Source organism: Euphorbia lathyris, chromosome 2, assembly GCF_963576675.1.
Source record: "Euphorbia lathyris chromosome 2, ddEupLath1.1, whole genome shotgun sequence".
NCBI lineage: Eukaryota > Viridiplantae > Streptophyta > Magnoliopsida > Malpighiales > Euphorbiaceae > Euphorbia > Euphorbia lathyris.
In genome coordinates, this window is record NC_088911.1 from 84,131,633 (window position 1) to 84,151,455 (window position 19,823).

The 19,823-nt window shown below is 32.2% G+C and overlaps 2 protein-coding genes across 2 annotated transcripts; both read left to right on the forward strand.

The window, feature by feature from the left end:
* The first annotated feature begins 2,266 nt into the window (after positions 1-2,266).
* On the forward strand, positions 2,267-3,236 carry LOC136220647 (protein DOG1-like 4). The gene is made up of 2 exons (XM_066008443.1): positions 2,267-2,723; positions 2,823-3,236. Exons 1-2 carry the CDS (start codon positions 2,332-2,334, stop codon positions 3,127-3,129), a joined length of 699 nt encoding a protein of 232 aa, XP_065864515.1. The 5' UTR covers positions 2,267-2,331; the 3' UTR covers positions 3,130-3,236.
* An 8,533-nt stretch (positions 3,237-11,769) lies between these two features.
* Positions 11,770-15,899, forward strand: LOC136218772 (tubby-like F-box protein 7). The gene is made up of 4 exons (XM_066005872.1): positions 11,770-12,245; positions 13,417-13,504; positions 14,146-14,275; positions 15,137-15,899. The coding sequence occupies exons 1-4, from the start codon at positions 11,898-11,900 to the stop codon at positions 15,714-15,716; spliced, it is 1,146 nt and encodes a 381-aa protein (XP_065861944.1). The 5' UTR covers positions 11,770-11,897; the 3' UTR covers positions 15,717-15,899.
* The last annotated feature ends 3,924 nt before the right edge of the window (positions 15,900-19,823 follow it).

The following is a 19,823-nucleotide window of genomic DNA, read 5'->3' on the forward strand; positions in this document are numbered from 1 at the left end:
AAAAATACTCAAAGGAAGAATTTGCAAGATGAAAATTTCTCTTTATTAAGTGGCGATTCGCCTTATTACAACGAATTGGTCACAGGACTCCGAGGAATCCTAACCACTTGGTTTCTAGGACCACAAGGCAGCACATTATCATAATTTGGCGTATCCTCTAAGGAAGGAACCTTGTCTTTCTCTAGAGTGTCGGGTATCCAGTACACATATTGATAATGCATCTTTGAAATCTCCGGTTTTCTCCGAGACTCAAGCGGTCACACCTCGCCTGGAAGCAATCCTTCAACTCCAAGAAGGCTCATCATCAGACCCCTGGATCAATAAATTCTATCTTCACTCGGTCGGAAACATCTTCTAACCACTCACTTACACCTCCGAAGGACATTTGTTCCAAAAGTTATGTTCCTAAGTAAATCCTCGTGGTTCATAAAGTTTGCAAACATGGGTTTTACGCTTTGTGGAATCTGCGGTTAAAGGATATGTGAGTCAAATTTTTAATACTTATGGTTTAGTTACTTAGTAAAGTTAGATATTATACTTTGTGTAATTTGCAAATTCACTGTTTTTTGGTAAATAATCACTACAATAATTTTTAATGAAATAAAAAGCAATAATTCATGTTTATAAACTTTTAAATCACGATAGTTGTGTTTACAAATCAATTGTTTGTTTGTGTACCTTTCCTAAAAACAAATAAAATAAAATCCTTTTAAGGACTGAATATTAGACAATGAATTTAAAAGAATGAAGAAGGAAATGAAAATGGATTAAAATGTAAAAGGAATAACATGCAAATATAGTCATAATGTTTATATCTATGAGAAATTTTACCTCAAACATTTAAAAAGATACAATTTTATCCTTAATATTGATAGCTAATAACAATTTTATTCTAAATGTTGGCAAGTTTGATTAATTTTAGACATTATTATACAATCATCTTTTTTCAGATTTAATAATTGAATTAGAGATTAATATTTTTAAATTCAGTAAAATATTTAAAAAAAAATTATCCAATTCGTATAAATACAATATATATACATATGTAAAGTTTTGGACTTTTGAATTTTTTTTTTCTAGATCTAATTATATGTTTATAATATATTATTAATTAGTGATAAAATAATGCATATATGAAGTATAGACGATAAGATTCATGATTAAAGAGATAAATTCACAAAACTTATTAATATTAGAGTTAAAATTAATTTTAACCGCTAATATCAGAGGTAAAATTACATTATTTTAGACCTCAAGATTAGAATTGTTTAGGGCTAGTTTTACACCTTATATCCAATGTAAAATAAAGACAAAAAGCATATGTGGCCCATGATCTTTTATTATTTTGTGCATTAAATGATCGATCTTTCATTTAGACACATTGAATATCTGATCTTTCATTGTTTGGTGCATTAACCTCTCGATCTTTCATTTAGACACATTGAGCCCTTGATCTTTTATATATTGGTGTATTAGGTTCTTCCGTAAATCAATTCGTATATGAGTGTATTAAGAGCCTGTTTGGTTAGGTTTATATAACCGTTTAACACTTTCTCTGGACACAGCATCATTTTAGAGTTTTTCATGAATAGTTGTTTATAGTTACTTGTTATTGATAAAATTATCCTTTTTATTTCTATAAAATATGTTTCCTTTTTAACATTATTTTTATTTTTAGAACATAATTATCGGAAAAAACAAGGTTTTGTTACGTTCAATAAATTTTTTTATTTTTTATTTAAATTATTTTAATTAATTTGTATAAAAAAAATTTTATTTTATAATTTATTTGTTTATTAATTTAAAACATATTCAGATTAGAAATTTTAAATACTAACCGTAAATGTTTAGTATAATTTTACCAAACACTAATAGTTAAACAGCTAATAACACACAGTCAATAACAATAACAATAAACAGTTTACTACAACCGTACACAACTAACATCAAAAGCAATATCTATTAACTAACAGTTGAATCAAACAGATCTTTAATATATCTATATATAAATTGATTTACGGAATAACCTAATACATCCACATATAAATAATAAAGGTTCAATGTATCTGAACAATAAAGATGAGGGGCTAAATATATCTTACCGAAAGACCAAAAAACATTAAACAATGAAAGATGAGGATGGTTTTTGCAAGGCGGTAGGGAAATGGTTCTTATCGATTGTAAAATTGATGATTCATGCTATAGTTTCAGCAAGTGTTGTCTTTACCAAGTCTCCACTTGTCCTTATATATGCATACACACATGCACATACTTATTCAAACTCAACTCAACCCCAATTTCCAACACACATATTTCCCCACCAGAACTGAAATGAGCGGCGCCACCAGTTTCGGGCAGTTTTACGAGAACTGGTTCGAGCAGCTCCACCAGCATGTCCGTCAACTCAGCAAAGCCCCTAAACCACCTACAACCAAAGACGATATTAGCCATGTTAGTCGCCTAGTCGAGACTCTTGTTAACCATTACAGTGAATATTACCGGGTGAAATCGGCGGCGACGGAGCGTGACGTACTTGGGGTATTCACTGCTCCCTGGGCCTCTTCTCTGGAACGGTCGCTCCACTGGATAGCTGGGTGGCGCCCCACCACCTTGTTTCATCTTGTGTACACAGAATCAAGTATCCTTTTCGAGTCTCATATTACTCATATTCTAAGAGGCTTAAAAACTGGAGATCTTGGGGATCTTTCACCGGATCAATTCAGGCGAGAAACCACTCTTTTTATTTTTCTGTTCTTAGTTCATGAATGGTTTATACTATCTTTCATCTAAAATCAAGTTAAGGTTTCATCATATGGATGCAGGAGGGTAAGTGAGTTGCAGTGCGAGACGGTGAGAGAAGAGAATGCGATAACAGAAGAGTTATCACAGTGGCAAGATGGTGCGAGTGAGTTGGTGAATGATCAGGATGTTGATGATAAGATCGGAGGGCTGGTAAGAATAGTTCAGAAAGCAGATGATCTACGCCTCAAAACAGTCAAATTAATAGTTGAACTGTTGACACCTCAGCAGGCTGCAGAGTTCTTGGTAGCTGCTGCTGAGTTACAGTTTGGGATCCGCTTTTGGGGAACTAATCAGGAACGTCAACAACAACACACTTCTGTTGTTTAATTACTACTTTTTCCACTTGTTCTTTATTTCCTGTTTAACCACTTGCTTTCCTTTTCATCAACTACTCTTCTTTTACTTTTAATATTTATAAATTTCTTCATCTCTAACTTCAACATTTTATTTTGGCTTTGATACATGATTTGTTCTCTAAATTTGTCAGGAAATTTTTTTGATGGTCTCTAAATTTTTAGGGTAAATTATAAAAATGGATCACACGAAAATCCATTTACATATTTAATACATTTACTCAACCTATCAACCTACCTACTATATATCTAGATTGATTTTTTGTATGACTTTCTTATACTCTTAATATTTATGGGCATCTGTTTTCTTTCTGTGTGACTTTGCAGATTCGATCTTATACGAAGTTAATATTTGGATTAATGAATTTAATTAGTATATGCGAAATTTGTAAAACTAATGTTTGATTTAGTTGATGAATTTAATTAGCATAGCTTTAGATGGGTTTTAAAGCTAATTTGTAAAGTTGTATATAACCAAAAAAAATGGCAACGATAACGAATTATAATATTATCAAAATTTACAATAAGATCGTCACAATAAACTCCTAATAAATCACTTTATAATTGTGACTCCTAATAAATCACTTTATAATTGTGACTCCTAATAAATCACTTTATAATATATAAGTTCTTATTTAATATCGATAGATGATTGTGTCTTACGGTACATAATAAGATTGTCATAATAAATTTTTAATAAATCATTTCATTATATATAGGTTCTTATTTATCACTGATGGATGGATGTCTTACGATACATAGGTTATGATTTACCATTAAGGATGGGTGTGTTTTACGGTGTAAGTTTCTATTCACAATTAATAGTTGGAAGGCTAGGTTTTTTAGAATGGATGTCTCTCATGGTACTCTAGTACGTCAGCTTTCAAGAATGAATATTATGTATTTAATTACTTTTAGAAAAATTTATTCGGGTTGGTCAGAAAAAAAGAAGATTTAGCTTCGCGAAACGAGGATTCGCTAAGTATGTGAATATAAATGTGCAAGGAAGAGGGTGATTTTACTTAGCGAAACAATAATTTCGAGATGTCTGCGAGGAGAAATGTGATGCTCTGATTTCGCGAAATGATGATTTTGTGGAGTCTGCGAGGAAAAATGTGACCCTCTGACTTCATGAAACGATGATTTCGCGGAGTCATGCGAGAGAAATTTATCGAATTACTTCGCAAACTTCGTGTAATCATCGTTTCGCGAAGTGAAATCGATAAATTTCTCTCCACAAACTTCACGAAAACCGCATATGCTAAATGGATTTATGGAAAAAATGCAGAAAAAAGAGTATATACTTACATTTTTCGATGAAAACTATATGATAAACTGGGAAAAACGATTAAAATAACGTAGAATCACCATTTTTTCGATGGTCACAAGAAGAAAGAAACTAAGAAACGAGCAGAAAATGGAAGATGAAGAACCATGATTTCGTTTTCTAGGATTAGGAAGTTGCAGAATCAAGAGGTGAAGAGAGGAAGAAGAAAAATACATTGTGATTTGGAGAAATGGTACAGATTTCGTGTAATTTAAAGGAAGATAGGAAGATCAAAAGTCTTGGAATCATTAATGGGGGAGCTGCTAACCGTTTTGCGCAACCAAAGAGAAGAGGGGAGAGAACGTTCGCGTAAGAAGAAAGTGAAAAGATTATGGATATTATGGAAAAGTCACACAAAATCAATCTAGATATATAGTAAATTGAGTAAATGGATTAAATATGTAAATAGACTTTCTATTTTATCTAATTTTATAATTTACTCAAATTTTTATAATGTCTCAATAGGTTTTCAACTAAAATGTTTAGTTAGCATTCAACTTTGTATAAAATATTAACTTAGTTAGCTTCCTAAATTTATGTGAAATTTAATCGAGTAATTTACATTTAATGGAAATTATATTCCACATATTTTAAGAAATTATTATATAATTTAAAAATAAATTAAAAAAAACTTATTTTTTTATAATATTAAAACTATATTTGGAGATTTTGGTTATTTGAGAGTTAATTATTTTCTAATATTAAAATTATATAATCTTTTTTTTTTGGTAAGAAGGGAAGAAAAAAAAAACAAACAAACAAAAATCTAACCCGGGATCAGTCTAGGAAGACTGACTCCAATCCTATCCTCAAGAAGAGAAGGTAACAGAAAAGAAGAATGAACGAAAAGGGTAGAAACACCTAACATCCCACCATGCCCAGCAGCTGCCAAGCGATCCGCCACGCGGTTTTGCTCCCTATAAATATGGAAGAAGGTAAGAGAATCGAAGGCAGGACGAAGTCTCAAGATGGCTTTAATGAGATTCTGACTCTTAAGACAAACAGCATGTCTATCCGAAATTCTGTTGATAGCCTCCAAATTGTCAGACTCCACCGAAAGTCTTTTAACACCCATGCGAATGGCGAGTTTAATGCCAGACAAGATCCCCCAGAACTCCGCAGTAAACTTGGATATTATTTATTTATTTATATATTCTAATTTTAGTTTTATTTATTTTTAAACTTGGATATTATTTATTTATTTTTAAACTTGTATAATATCCGTATTTTTTTTTTTTGTATTTAATAAATTGATATATTAAGCCTTTTATATTTATTCTTTTTACATTAAGAAAGATATATGGTAGTATTAGATTTATATAAATTTATAACAAATAATAAAAACTGTACAAGTTTAAAAGGAACCTAAAAATATAAAATAGGATAAAATTACAGTATATGATGAAACCTTCAACCCATTCCTGTCAGGAGAATGTCTATAGTCAAACTGAAGACCTTAGGGCCATTATATTTACTAGAACAAACTTTCCGGTGAAAGTAACAAACATTTAAACATTTATGGAAAATTTATATATAAATTCACTTTGGGTAAATTACACCCATGGCCACTGGACTTCAATTCTTTTCGGTATGGCTATTAAACTTTACACTTTGTTACACCGGCGGTCACTGTGACCGTTGACCATCATTTGTGACCTTTGACTCTTTATATTGACCTGTTCTCTCTCTCTCATTTCCCCTTCTAACACCTAAGATACCAATTTTACCCTTCTCCATCTCCATTTCCTCCGTGGATCAATTTCTCTCTCTAAAGTACATCTCTCTCTAACTCTTATTTCTCTTTCTAACACCATTAATCAGCAGTGCATTTTATTTTGGTGCTATTCTGCCGATAACCAACAGCTGAAATATAACAAAAAAAAAAAAAACGTATTCACCTCAGTTACGAGGAGGCGATGATGCATGCTTAGTTTTTTTTTAACAGAACTTTTTTATTATTATTTTGATTGAAAATAATCTCTATATAATCAACAAATGTTTAAGAAGACAGGTTTAGTTATTTACCTTGATTGAAAATGATTTCCTGTATTTGAAAAGCTAATCTTTGAATCCAATTTATATATATATATATAGTAAAGCTGCTGAGTCCAGAGAATAAAGGGTTCAAAGGAGTTTTATTTACTGAGATTGATGTTATAGGTATTGAAATTTCTTAAACTTAAATTTGTAGATAAAATATTTTTTTCCAGAAAGTAAAGAACGATATGTAAATGACTATGTACTAAATGAAAATGCATGTAAAGTTCAAAATTAATTGCTCTTATATGGAATTGGAACCACATTAAATCCAAGGATGAGATGAAGAATTAGATACATGGTTGAAAAATCGGATCCAAAGAATAAAATCCACTACTGATTAATGGTGTTAGAGAGAGAAAAAAGGAGAATTAGAGAGAAATGTACTTTAGAGAGAGAAATTGATCCATGGAGGAGATGGGGAAGGAGGAGAAGGGTAAAATGAGTGTTTTATGTTTTAGTAAACAACAAAAAAAAATTATAATCTATTAAGTTGTCCTCCAATCTGTCCCAATATAAGTTTCCAATTATAATTTGTCCGTGAGGACAATTCATCATCAAGCTCTTCCTATATGCCAGTTTTGTAAACAAACTCAACAGAAACAACCATCAATCGACTACAAAAAAGTTGCAATGATAAAAAAAACAACTTTAGAAATATTAGAAAAATTCCTCATATAAATTCTGTGTATGTTTTTTTTTTCCTTTAAAGAAAAAAAAACCTCTGAACCAATTTTCATATATTATATATATATGAATATTGAAGTTCAGCGACTAAGACCCCGATGGAGATCAATTCTTTATAAGCAACAGGTTCTTCAATATCACCAAAGACAATCAGCACCCCCACCATTCATGTATTCATATTGTCAAAATGGATATACATTTATTGTAATATATATTTTTTCCATCACATATCTTGAGCATCATTAACAAACAAAGTGATAAATTTAATATATTATTTACCTCAACATCTGCATATCCCAATGTTAAAATAACATATGTATGGAAAGAGTTCTATTTCTTGAACAAACCTTCGAGAGGGATTCCTTACCCCACGTTGGTTGCAAACTCCAATTATCCTTATCCCGATCATAATATGAGCCTTCTTGCACCTTTGGGATTTCCCATCGCTTATTCATACACCGTTAGTTACAATCCCATTCCTCATCCGAGAGTGAGAGTCTTCCTTACTTACAACCCCTGACTTGGGAAAGCATACTGGGTAGACATGGCTAGTTGTTTAGGATTACATGCTAGCACTAGGGAAAGCCATACTTATTACTTTAGATTAGACTGAGTAACTATGTTGCTACCTGCTAAAGCCGCTTCACGTTGGGCGTCCAGACCGACTACGCCCGAGTTGCCTCATTATTTCCCTATTTCTTCCCATCTCTAGACTTCTGAATGGAAAGTTAGCTGCTTCCTTCACAGAGAAATGAAAGACGGTCTTAGAATCTAGTCATATCCTATATATGTAATTAACCTTATAATAGTAAGAAAGCCTCGTTAGAAGTAAGAAAATATCTTTAGAACGAGTGTAAAAGCTTCAATTTCTCCCCTTATAACGATTGGAAAAAGCAGCTATGAAAGTGAAGTCTTCCTGATGCTCGTAAATTATATAGCGGTTAATAGGATAAGTGTATCCTATCGCAACAAGTAATATAGTGCTAAGCACAAGATCGAACCACAAGGACTATTTATCACAACTAGTCGACCTAAGGTAGGAAACGTAATTGTTCGAAAGGTTGAATGTGTTGTGGAGTGATTATGGAGATAAATTTCTAAAATAAAAGATAAAAGCGTTTGACAGGGGAGGATTCGAATTAATTGATGAAACAATCTAAGATGGAGATTCCCTTAATTGGACTCCATGTACGATTTACTGGGATTCAGGTTTATATCCTAATGATAATTGACGGTAATCACCTAATTAACCACGTGAGGTTATCAATCTCATGTAGTATATTCACATGCATTCGGTTGACGTCTTGATTAGGCATATGATCCTGAGTAAGAGACAGAATAAGGAATTAGAAATTTAAAACCCGATTTCATCTGATCCCGATTACAAATGGGGAGAGAACTCTCCTCTATCAATCTTCAAGAAGCTAAAAACTATTACAATGAAAGCAAATCAAATGATAGAAACCTGATACAAGGAAAAAGAGAAAAGGAAAACGGAAGTAGGAACCCTAACAAAGATGACATAATGTTCTATTTATAGTGCAGACTTAGTTAGGGGTAGTTTGGGCATTTTGCAGGTTAAAATTCGCGCCTTGGGAGTGAGGAGACGCTGGGAAATTGCTTCCCAGCGTTTCATCTCGTCGAGACAATAGGTGTCTCGACGAGACAATAGGGTGTCTCGATGAGACACTAGGCGTCTCGTTGAGACACCACGCGATGGTTCCCTTTGGGAACCATCGGCCCGCCTCGTCTCATCGAGACGGGCTGTGTCTTGACGAGACAGGCACTGTCTCGGCGAGACAGGCACTAAATTGGGGCTGAGTCTGGTTTTCCTTCGTTTTGGTCTCTGGGCTTCCGGAATTTGCTCTAGTGGTCCCTGACGAATCCCAAGAGTGCTTCGGCGGTCCCTGAATTGTCCGGAAGTGTTCCAAAAGGCACGGGTCTGGTTCGGAAATGCTCAAACAGTCCCAAAAACACCTAAAAACACAGAAAATACCATAAATAACGAGAATTACTAAATTTAACTAAAAGATAGCAAAACGATACTAAAATTAAATGGAAATAAAGCAAAAACAAACTAAAACGATCCTAAAAACACTATATAAATGGGAGCTATCACTTCCAAGTTATAGTTAAAGGGTTAAGTAAAGGTAATGTTTTTAAAACCGGACCGGACATCGAACCGGTGTGGTAAAGGATTCAGGGGTCAATGGGTTCAACCGGTTGACTCGGACTGGTTGAACCGGATGACCATATATATAATAAAATTCTTTTTAATTAAACATGAAATTAATAAATTAAAAATTAAAAACCAAAATATTGAATTTATATTAAATGTATTTAGACAGATTCGAGTTAGAAATGTATATGCTGTTTATATATAATGTAATATAAAAATTATAAATTAAACATAGAAACTATAATTATTTAATGTTGTTTGTTTTTTAATTTTAACCTAAAAAAAAAAGAAGTCTAAGGCATCTTGAAATTTGAAACTAGGGAGAGGGATATACATCTCTACCACGTAATCAATATTAAACAAAAAAAAAATTGTGATAAACAGTGCACAGATGAAAAAAAATTAAATTTATGAATCTCATATCGCTTGTGAGAAATAAAACAAAAAAAAAAAAGTGCACTATAAAAAGGTATGCGTATGCTTTTAACTCAGTAAAATATTATATCATTTTTAACCCAAACCAGGTTGATTCCAGTTCGCCGGTTTCATCCGATTCCTAAAGGGTCACTAGTAGTGATCTCAAAGTACATCAATCGAACTGGATGTCTGGCCGATTCGCGGTTGAACTAGTTCAACCGGCCAGTCCGATCCGGTTTTTAAAACCATGAGTAATGGTGACTGTCTTTGATAAACTTAAGGTGGATCCCAATGATTGGTTTGAGAAGAGCTTCTATAGGTATTTTTTTTTTCCAAGAGTGAGATATATAATAAACTTCTTATAGATATTCCATGAATTAGATGGGTTGATTACAATAGCCCATCCATTCTCGCTCTTTATTTAGCTTCTATATGGACACTTCTAACTTTTCCTTGAAATATATATTATTTTTCTCTTTTATATTAGGCTTAATACATACCCAGCTTCCTAAAGTTGTCCATTTTATTCATTTAACTCCTTCAACTTAAGGGACATTCTTTTAACCCCCTAAACTCCAAAAAAACGCTACTTTTAACCCCCTATTTTAGAATGCCGAGATATAATGTTGTCCGTGTGTATCACGCGCGTGACACGTGTGTATCCTAAATTACCCAGCCCCCTAAAGTTGTCCATTTTGTTCATTTAACCCCCTCACCTCCATTTTGTGTATCCTAAATTACCCAGCCCCCTGGATATGTATTAAGCCTTTATATTACTACTTTACATCCTCCAAGTATTATGTTATGTCATTCCACTCATACTTAGATTTAGATACTATAAAGTGTAAATTCACTCAGATTTAGATACTATATAAAATACTTTTCTTTGTTGTATGAAAATTCTTCTCTTATTGCTTTATTTATAACCAACTATTTGTCATTATCAAAATCATTTTGACTCCACATATTTGAAGTATTTTATATTCTATTTAATCTAAATAAATATCACATGTTATTTTTGTAAAAAATGGTTCACTATTTCCATGTAGTGAAATAAAATAAAAATATTCTAACATTTTATAATAATTTAAATTTTTGGCTTAGTACATGAGGTAGATATTTATTATTTATTATTTAGACGATGTTGGTTTATTCTCTTTTTTCACATATTTGTCTTTTTATTTTAAAAATAAAAGTTTTAAGTATTTAGTTAGGGATCTCATGTTTACCTTTTCATATATGAAAATTAGCTTTTTACAAAACATAGAATATCTGCTTTCTGAAAAGGCATTTTTTTATAACATCAAACAACAGGTAAACCAAACGGATCCTTAATGTCCTTTTTTTCCATTTTTTGGACTACTTTTTGTCTTTTAGTTTTAAACAAGAAATAACAAGTGTTTGATAAAATTTCGAAACAGTTGTTTTTATTAACAGAAAAATCAACTAATATCTACTACTTATCAGCAACACCAAACAATAAACAGGAACAATAAACATGTCAACTAAATAGGCGACACAATTATTATGTAAATTTAAAATTTAAAAAAAACTAATTTAAAATTTGATTAATTTTGTATAATTGGAAATTAAATAACTAATCATGTGAGTAACATAATAGACTTACTTCAAAGAAAAAACATATAATAGACTTTATTTTTTTGTAATAACAAGAAAAATGAAATCAATGCTTTAGTTACAAGTAAATTTAAAGCTCTAATTATTCATAAATAAGATATAAAGTAAACTAACTTTAATTACTTTATTTATTATTATTAGGACCTAGTCAAAACTCCCCAACTACAACAACAAGACCCCAGTTCTTTTTGCCCGTCAAGCCTAGACTATTCTCACGCCCCTCCCTCTTATCCGAACCACTATCGTTATGCCACCTGTTCAATTTATTATCTCGCATTCGTTTGTTCTTAACTGTTACATCACAGCGCTGTTGCTCTCTCTTGAAATCCTCTTTCTTCTGCTCTTTCTCTCTCCAAGATCAAAAGATCAGAAAAACACCAAAATCAAACAATATATAGAAAAGGGAAATTAAAAAAAAAAACAACAAAAATAAAAAAAATAAAAGTTCCTTTCTCTAATGAAATCCATCTTCTCTCGAAGGATCTCTAGGTCGTTGAGGTATGTAAACAATCAAAAGCACGATGAAGGAGGAGTGACGGTGTCGAGGTTACCTGGCGGAGGCGGCGGCGATTTGTCGGATGAGTTGCGGGCTGAATCGGACTCAGGCGATGGGTGGGCGGGTATGTTACCTGAATTGATGGGGGAGATTATAAAACGAGTGGAGGAGAGTGAGGATCGGTGGCCTCAGCGACAAAATGTTGTCGCATGCGCTTGTGTTTGTAAGAAATGGAGAGACGCCACTAAGGAGATCGTCAAGTCTCCTCGCAGTACCGGAAAAATTACTTTCCCTTCCTGCCTTAAACAGGTCAATTTTCGTATCTCTATTTCAAATGTCTTTGATTCTTAATTTTTTTATTCTCTTTCTCTCTTGTTTTTTTTTTCGAGGCTTCTTCTTTGGTCGAAGTGAGTGATTGGCAATTGTGAAATTAGGGTTTTGATTTATATTGCTTAATTATAGATTATTTTAAATTTTTGAATTCATTTTTAGCATTGTCAAGTTAGTAGTGTCGGAATGTATGAAAAACATTCCAATTCTGTTCTTTTTAATGTTCAACAATGAAGTTACCATGATTCTGCATTAATTTTATTTCTATTTTCGTTATTTGGTTGAGGGGATTTGGTTTTAATGGGATTTTTTTTTTTTTGAAAGAATCAATGGGATGTTTTAAGCATATTTGTTAATGAAGCTTCGACGGTTGTTCTGTTAAATTGGACTTTCGGTTACTGATTGCTACCGTGTATCTATTTACCACGATTGATGTTTCGGATTCTGGATTTGAAATTCTGTGGTTATTGATTTTTCTCAATGTTCTGGTGCTTTGAGTTCAATTTTGTTAGATTCTTTATGTTAGGCCAAGTATATGATTAGAGTTATTGATTTAAATGTGATAACATGAAGGAGGATCAAGTAAACTTTTAAATCTTGAAAGTAAAATCCTTTGATTTTCCTAATTTATTGCACATATAAGCAATTCCCCGAATCATTTCGGGACTAAGGCTTTGTTGTTGTTGTTGTATTGCACATATAAGCAATTATAAAATTTGTTTTTCAAGTAAAAGATTATATTTTCCTAGGTTCTTTAACTTGCACCTTGACACTTAAAAGATTTCAAAAATTTGTAGCCATTTGGATGCTTGAAGAGTTCTTTTGTTATTCATAAAAACTTTTGTGTATGTTCTATCAAGAAAAGACATTGCTCAAGCTGCGCAGATCTGCTAATACTTCATCTATGCCTTTTATTCTATTAATTGAGATTGGTTTATGCATTTCTTTTTCCTACGGTAATTGATGTATTCATCTTCAAAACATCCTCTTTTTAAACTTGATTTTTTTTTCCGTATCAGTTAACTGTTGGTTGCAAGATACCATTTTTGGCAATTGAATTGCACCATTTAGCTTTTTGATTTATTTTCTGTTGGTCAAAGAGGTCTATAATTTTGCTATACAATGTATAAATGGTTTATTTCGACTGCAGCCTGGTCCACGTGACTTACCCCATCAATGTCTTATAAAACGGAACAAGAAGACTTCAACATTTTACCTCTATCTTTCTCTTACTCCATGTAAGTAGTCACTTGTGGACTTCTCTTCAGAAATATAACCGGAGCTTAGAAGCTTCATATTCTGCTGCTACATTAGTCATATTGGGTTACTGTTTTTTTTTTTTTTTCCTGAATCAAGATTGGGTTACTGTTCATGCTTAATTTCTTGTTACCAAAATATATAGGGAAAATATTCATTTTGTCAAACATTTTAGTTGTCTTTTATGCACAATGCAGGGCTCATTAATTCAACTTTACTCAGTCGGTTCTGACAGTATCTAGTCTACCAAAGAAAATTGTTTCATTTAATGGTCTCACCTAATATTGACTAACATGGTATCTCACATTTAAAAGAATAGATATTTTCTGGGGCTCAGATCTGTTATGCAGTAGAGGGTAAAATTTGTACATCGTAAACATATTTCTGTTTGATCTTTATTTTTTCACACAGCAATATTAGGTTAAAAGATGCCACATGCACAAAATTTTAAATGGATTCAAAGGACTAGTATTTATACCTGGCAAACTTTCTCATGATATATACATTGTTAACATGAAAAAAAAAACAATATTTCACATGGAATGGACCATTCTAGCTATAATATATTCAGATTCTGGTTGACCCAAATTACTGGCATGATCTTTTTTTTTTTTACTCCCAGCATTTGTGGACAAAGGAAAGTTTCTTCTAGCTGCAAGGAGGTATAGACATGGTGCTAACACTGAGTATATCATCTCACTTGATGCTGACGATCTATCTCAAGGGAGTAATGCTTATGTTGGAAAGTTAAGGTAAGATTAATATATACAGATTTTAGGTTTTTTATGAAAAGAATAGGCTTCCTTTCCACAATCCTTTACCATGGAACTTTTCAGATTTTTAATTTCTGTGCAATCTGCCTAGATGTGATCAATTTTATATATCGTCCTTTTTAGGGCTGTCGGAGTGCATAGACATGCCTCTCTTGTTGGGGAATGGGAGCATAGTCTAATACATAAAATTCTTCTGCTAAAAGTTTGAACATTTGATTATTAGTGCCGTTCCTTGTTAACTCCTGCAGATAGATCTGTTACATGGATTATCTCAGAGATAGTTGTTGCTGAATCGCAATTTAGTAAAAATTTGCTAATCCTAATTTTTACTTGCTGTTTCATATGGACCACATAGTGAAGCCAATTTCACATGGAAGATAATAATAAATTATGTCTTAGTTTTATAACTATGTTGTTATGATACCATAGCTTTGTTGGGGAACCAAATTTATGGACTATGCTAGATGTTAGGGCCACGAGATGAGCTCACTGGTTGTTTCTTTCTTTTTTTATTTCTTGTTATTAGTTTGTATCATCGGCTGTCTGTCAACAATGTTTTTGGGGAGCTTTACCCAAAATCATGGTTTGGGCTACTACGTGGAGCTGAAAATTTGGGAATCTTAAGTACTTCAGCCGAGTTGTTCTTATTGTTTCCCTGGAAGCAAAGAGTTATTGCCGCTATTAATTAGTTTGTTATGCAAATAGCTATTGCCGCTATTTCCACGTTTAATTTTTTTTCTTTTTTGACGAGAATGTGGGTGAGGGGGTGACAGTTGTAAGAAGTATTTTGTATGACCATTAAAAGGACAATGAATTTTGATGCTCAATTGTATTATACAGTTCGGACTTCCTTGGCACCAATTTTACAATCTATGACAGCCAGCCACCGCACAGTGGAGCAAAGCCCTCAAGTAGCAGGTCTAGCCGCAGATTTGCAAGCAAGCAAATAAGCCCTGAAGTTCCAGCAGGCAATTTTGAGGTGGGACAGGTCTGTTACAAATTTAACCTCTTAAAATCAAGAGGACCAAGGAGGATGATTTGCTCGATGAAGTGTCCAGTATCACAAGAAACTAGTGGCAATGAAAAAAGTCCGGAGGAATCGAAAATGACAGGAATTGAGTCTTGTGTTTCTGGGTACACGGTGCTGCGGAATAAAGCTCCAAGGTGGCATGAACATCTGCAATGCTGGTGCTTAAATTTCCATGGGCGGGTGACAGTAGCGTCAGTGAAGAACTTCCAATTGGTTGCAACAGTGGACCAAAGTCAGCCAGGAGGAAAAGGCGACGAGGAATCAGTCCTCCTGCAGTTCGGGAAGGTTGGAGATGATACATTCACCATGGATTATAGGCAGCCTTTGTCAGCTTTCCAGGCATTTGCAATATGCCTAACAAGCTTCGGAACAAAGCTGGCATGTGAGTAATTTAAGCATGTAATAAATAATTATGAAAGTCGGTAAGTTGGTTCGGATGCTCTAATATTTAAGTAGTTGGTCTTGTTCAATGTTGTTTTGGTTGAAGCCAATGATGTAAATGTTGCTATTGTACTAATGACAGGATTCTCTCTCTCTCTCTCTCAACAATTTCCCCTTGCTGTTGGATCTTCATCTCCAAGCACATACCGTTTTCGCTTTTTCTTCAGAAAGAATAAGATTTATTTTCCATTGTTGAAATAGAAAAAAAAGCATTGATTGTTAGTTTGTCTTAATCTCCAAGTTACTTTGTTACTATCTTTTTAATTTGATCTACTAACTTCAAAAGCTTCAACAATGATTTTGGAAGTAAGACAGATTACTCTGTGTGTTATTAAGGAAAAGATTTTCGTCTAAGAGAATACACATGTATATTGGATAGGAGACTTATGGATTACTTTATATTTTATCAACGAAATCTTTTTCATCAAAGAGGATACACATATGTAGATTGACTTGGATGGAAAAAAAATCCACATTTAGATATGTTTTCTTGTTAGAAAATGGGAAAATCTCTTGAAGTAGCAAAAAGCAGACTTGTGTGATGTTATCCACTATAAAAAAAAATATGGAAACGGTAATATGGTTAGACAGATTTATGAACGATTTGAGTTTTAACACCTTCTAGTAATTAATTATTGATAGTCAATCTCCAATTATTTTTGCTAAGAATCAAAGTTTTCATAACGGGAATGAGTATATAGAAACTAAACATCATTTTATTAAAGTTTATTTGCATGCAAAAAAAGTTAATATGAAGTATGTATTAACTCTTAACATGGTAGCAGATCCACTTGTCAACAAAAGAGCTAAACATGTTATTAAATCATATGGATTATGTCGGATCTATTTATACTTAATTTTTCATGTATTCAATAAAGGTTGAATTTTTATAATTCACATGTGAAAATGTTATTTATTAATATTTTTGTTATATAAAATTGTGATGCATGTTGAATAGAGAAATAACTTACTCACACAAATATTTACCATTAATTTATTATAAGTTCACAAAGATAAGGATGAGATTACCTTTGTCTAATTGAGAGTTTGTTCTCTAATAAAAGTCATCCTACTTAACTATAAAAATAATTTTATTAAAGTGCAAGATAAACATCTACATACAAAAGTTCTTGTATATAAAGGATTATATGTAATCTAAAAGGAAAGTTAAAGAGTAACCCGACCTAATTTTTTCCTTTATAACCAAAAGTAGTCCTTAAGGAAGTGGATTAAAGTTAGATGTTTTGACACATATAAACTGATGCTTTCGTGTAATATTGATTAGAGAAATGCACTTATTTCAAAAGAAAATAAATGAACACCATAGCATATGATTTTCATGTCATTTGTGCTTAGAGATGATGAGATGGAAAAAACAATGATCTCAAACTTTTTTAACTAAAAGGAAGTTAAAGAGTAATTCGAATCTAATTTTTTCCTTGTAACCGAAATTAATCCTTAAAAAAGTGAAGTAAAGTTAGATGTTTTGACACATCTGAACCGATGCTTTCGTAAGAAATTGATTAGAAAAATGTGCTTATTTCAAAAGAAAACGAATGAACATCATAACACATGATTTCATATCATGTGTTTAAAGATCCTCATATGGAAAAGATATCATCTTAACTTCTTTTACGGTAACACTCACTTCATACAACTGTGATTTTTCAAAATTTTATCCCGGAGACCCTTAATTTATTCTGGATGTATAGTATAGTGTAGCTATATTTGATGAAGAATATTTTGTAAGGATCGTGACTTATTCGTCCTGGAAGAGACCAACCGTTACATTATGTTCATGTGCTCACATCTTGAGTCTCCTTCCACCATAATTTAATGGTTGGTCTCTTCCAGACTGAGTGATTAAAGTGTTCAATTCATAATTAACAAAATCGTAGCTTCAATTTCTACTAGCTTGTGAGTAATTTACACTACAAAAGTAACCAGGTTTTGTTATTTCCAAGAATTTTGCTATTCACCGCTCCTAATCTACTTATTGCCGTTCTCTCTGAGACATTTTCGGCCTTTTCATTATTTCATTCAAAAACTTAACTTCCTCTCTCTCTCTAGCTAAAAATTGGGTTTCTCAAAAAATGGAACCAAGAACTCCGTAAATGAACGATTTCGAAGATGAGATACGGGTTTTCATAAAAATAAAAAAAAAAACGAGTCCCGAACCCTTTTTTCCTTAGGTAAAAACGGATCCAACACCCGTATTATTTTACATATCCCGTATTATATTTCATGGCACTTTTATATTTTATTTGTTATTTTTCAATTTATTTTATATTAATAAACATTATGGATATAGTAAATAATACCTTAACGTTTAATGCACTTTTATCTGCAATGTATAGATTTATATAATTGAAGAATTAATATTGATAATTTTTAACATTATTAAAAAGTATAAATATTATGTTTACGTGCTTTGTACAAGTACATACCAATTGGTTTAGAAAATAAAAATATATCAACTGTATTTCACCTGGAATTTACGTGCTTTGTACCGTCATCCCCTGAAGTCTGAAAAATAACAAGGAAATCGAATAACTATAGTTCCTATTTGCATTAATTGAAATTCATCCCCAAAAACTAACACATCCAATCAGTAACTTGTCTAAATTAAATTTACGTTGGTAGATAAATAAATAAAAATTAACAACAAAAATTTAATTACACGCTTCAATACCACGGTATAGTATTTTTTCTATCCAATCAGTAATTTAAATTAAATTTACGTTGGTAGATAAATAAATAAAAATTAAGTGCACGCTTCAATACTACGATATAGTATTTTTTCTATCCAATCAGTAATTTATCTAAATTAAATATATGTTCGTGACAGATAAATAAATACAAATTAACAACAAAAAATTAATTGCACGCTTCAATACGATGATATACTATTTTCTATTTCGAGTCCGCCTATGGGCGTCCTGACATTTAAATTTCTAAAAAAAATAAAAATTCAACGAAAAAGGCCTGGACGGGTGATTCACACCAATTCGCCCAGGCCGAAACTGGTTGCCCTAGGACCGAACGGGTGGTTCACCCATTTTCGCCTATATTCAACGAGTTCCTTCTCCGAATCTGGAGACAGAACTCATGATTTCGATTCGATTTTCAATAATAAAGACTTACCGGATTAATCATTGCTCCTTTTCCTCTACCATGTTTTAGGACCATGAATGTTCTTCGGGTTTTTGAATTCCTAAAAAATTTGAGAGAATTTATTATTTTGTTTTTTTTTTGAAAAAATAAAAAGGACAAAAGTATCTATTAGGAGGCAGTGATAAGCAATTTAGAGACGATGAATAGCAATCTGCTAAATCTTTCACCTCTATAAATAATAAACAAGACCTACGTAAAACAACTAATTATGAACACATTATTCCATGCTCCATGATGTTTTGATTCAATCCATATACATTAATTGTTTTTTTACCAAATATATCCTTATTTAAATTACCTTTTATTTTGATAATAGATAAATATTTATTAGTTTATATAATTAATACAAAGGTAACAAATTAGTTAAGATTAATTACACTCTTAATTATTATTATATTAACCTCAAAAGACATCTACGAATGAAGAAATATTTAAATTGCTGCTAATAAATAGAATATTTTTATTGAAATGTATATGACTTCTAATATTCAAAACGAATTTGAAAAGGGTCCAAGTACAGGAACTAGAATCCCCAACTCAAAACTGGTTTTTGAACCATAACCACCCTAAACACGTCATTGAATATCTATACATCCGTGACATATTTGGTCAGCAATCGATCCTCCATTGATCACCATCAGGTCGTTAAGATGATTATGACAGGTTTTTGGAGATCGAGTTAGAATTAGTGTCAATTCAACAATAGATACAAACACAACCCACATACACGAATTATAATTCAATAATTGATACAAACACAACCTACTTACACGAATTACCACTCCTACGCAATTGCCACCAACCAATTCTAGTAATCTTGAGCAGAAATGTATTCATATGAACGACTTGGTAAAGATTAATTCCTTCCGGAACTCAAAAACA

Bases quoted from the DNA above. Each gene is read 5' to 3' on its own strand.
- LOC136220647 (XM_066008443.1), top strand. From the start codon at position 2,332: ATGAGCGGCGCCACCAGTTTCGGGCAGTTTTACGAGAACTGGTTCGAG. The intron at 2,724-2,822 runs GCGAGAAACCAC...ATATGGATGCAG, and splicing joins CTTTCACCGGATCAATTCAG to GAGGGTAAGTGAGTTGCAGT.
- LOC136218772 (XM_066005872.1), top strand. From the start codon at position 11,898: ATGAAATCCATCTTCTCTCGAAGGATCTCTAGGTCGTTGAGGTATGTA. The intron at 12,246-13,416 runs GTCAATTTTCGT...TTTCGACTGCAG, and splicing joins TCCCTTCCTGCCTTAAACAG to CCTGGTCCACGTGACTTACC. The intron at 14,276-15,136 runs GTAAGATTAATA...TGTATTATACAG, and splicing joins GCTTATGTTGGAAAGTTAAG to TTCGGACTTCCTTGGCACCA.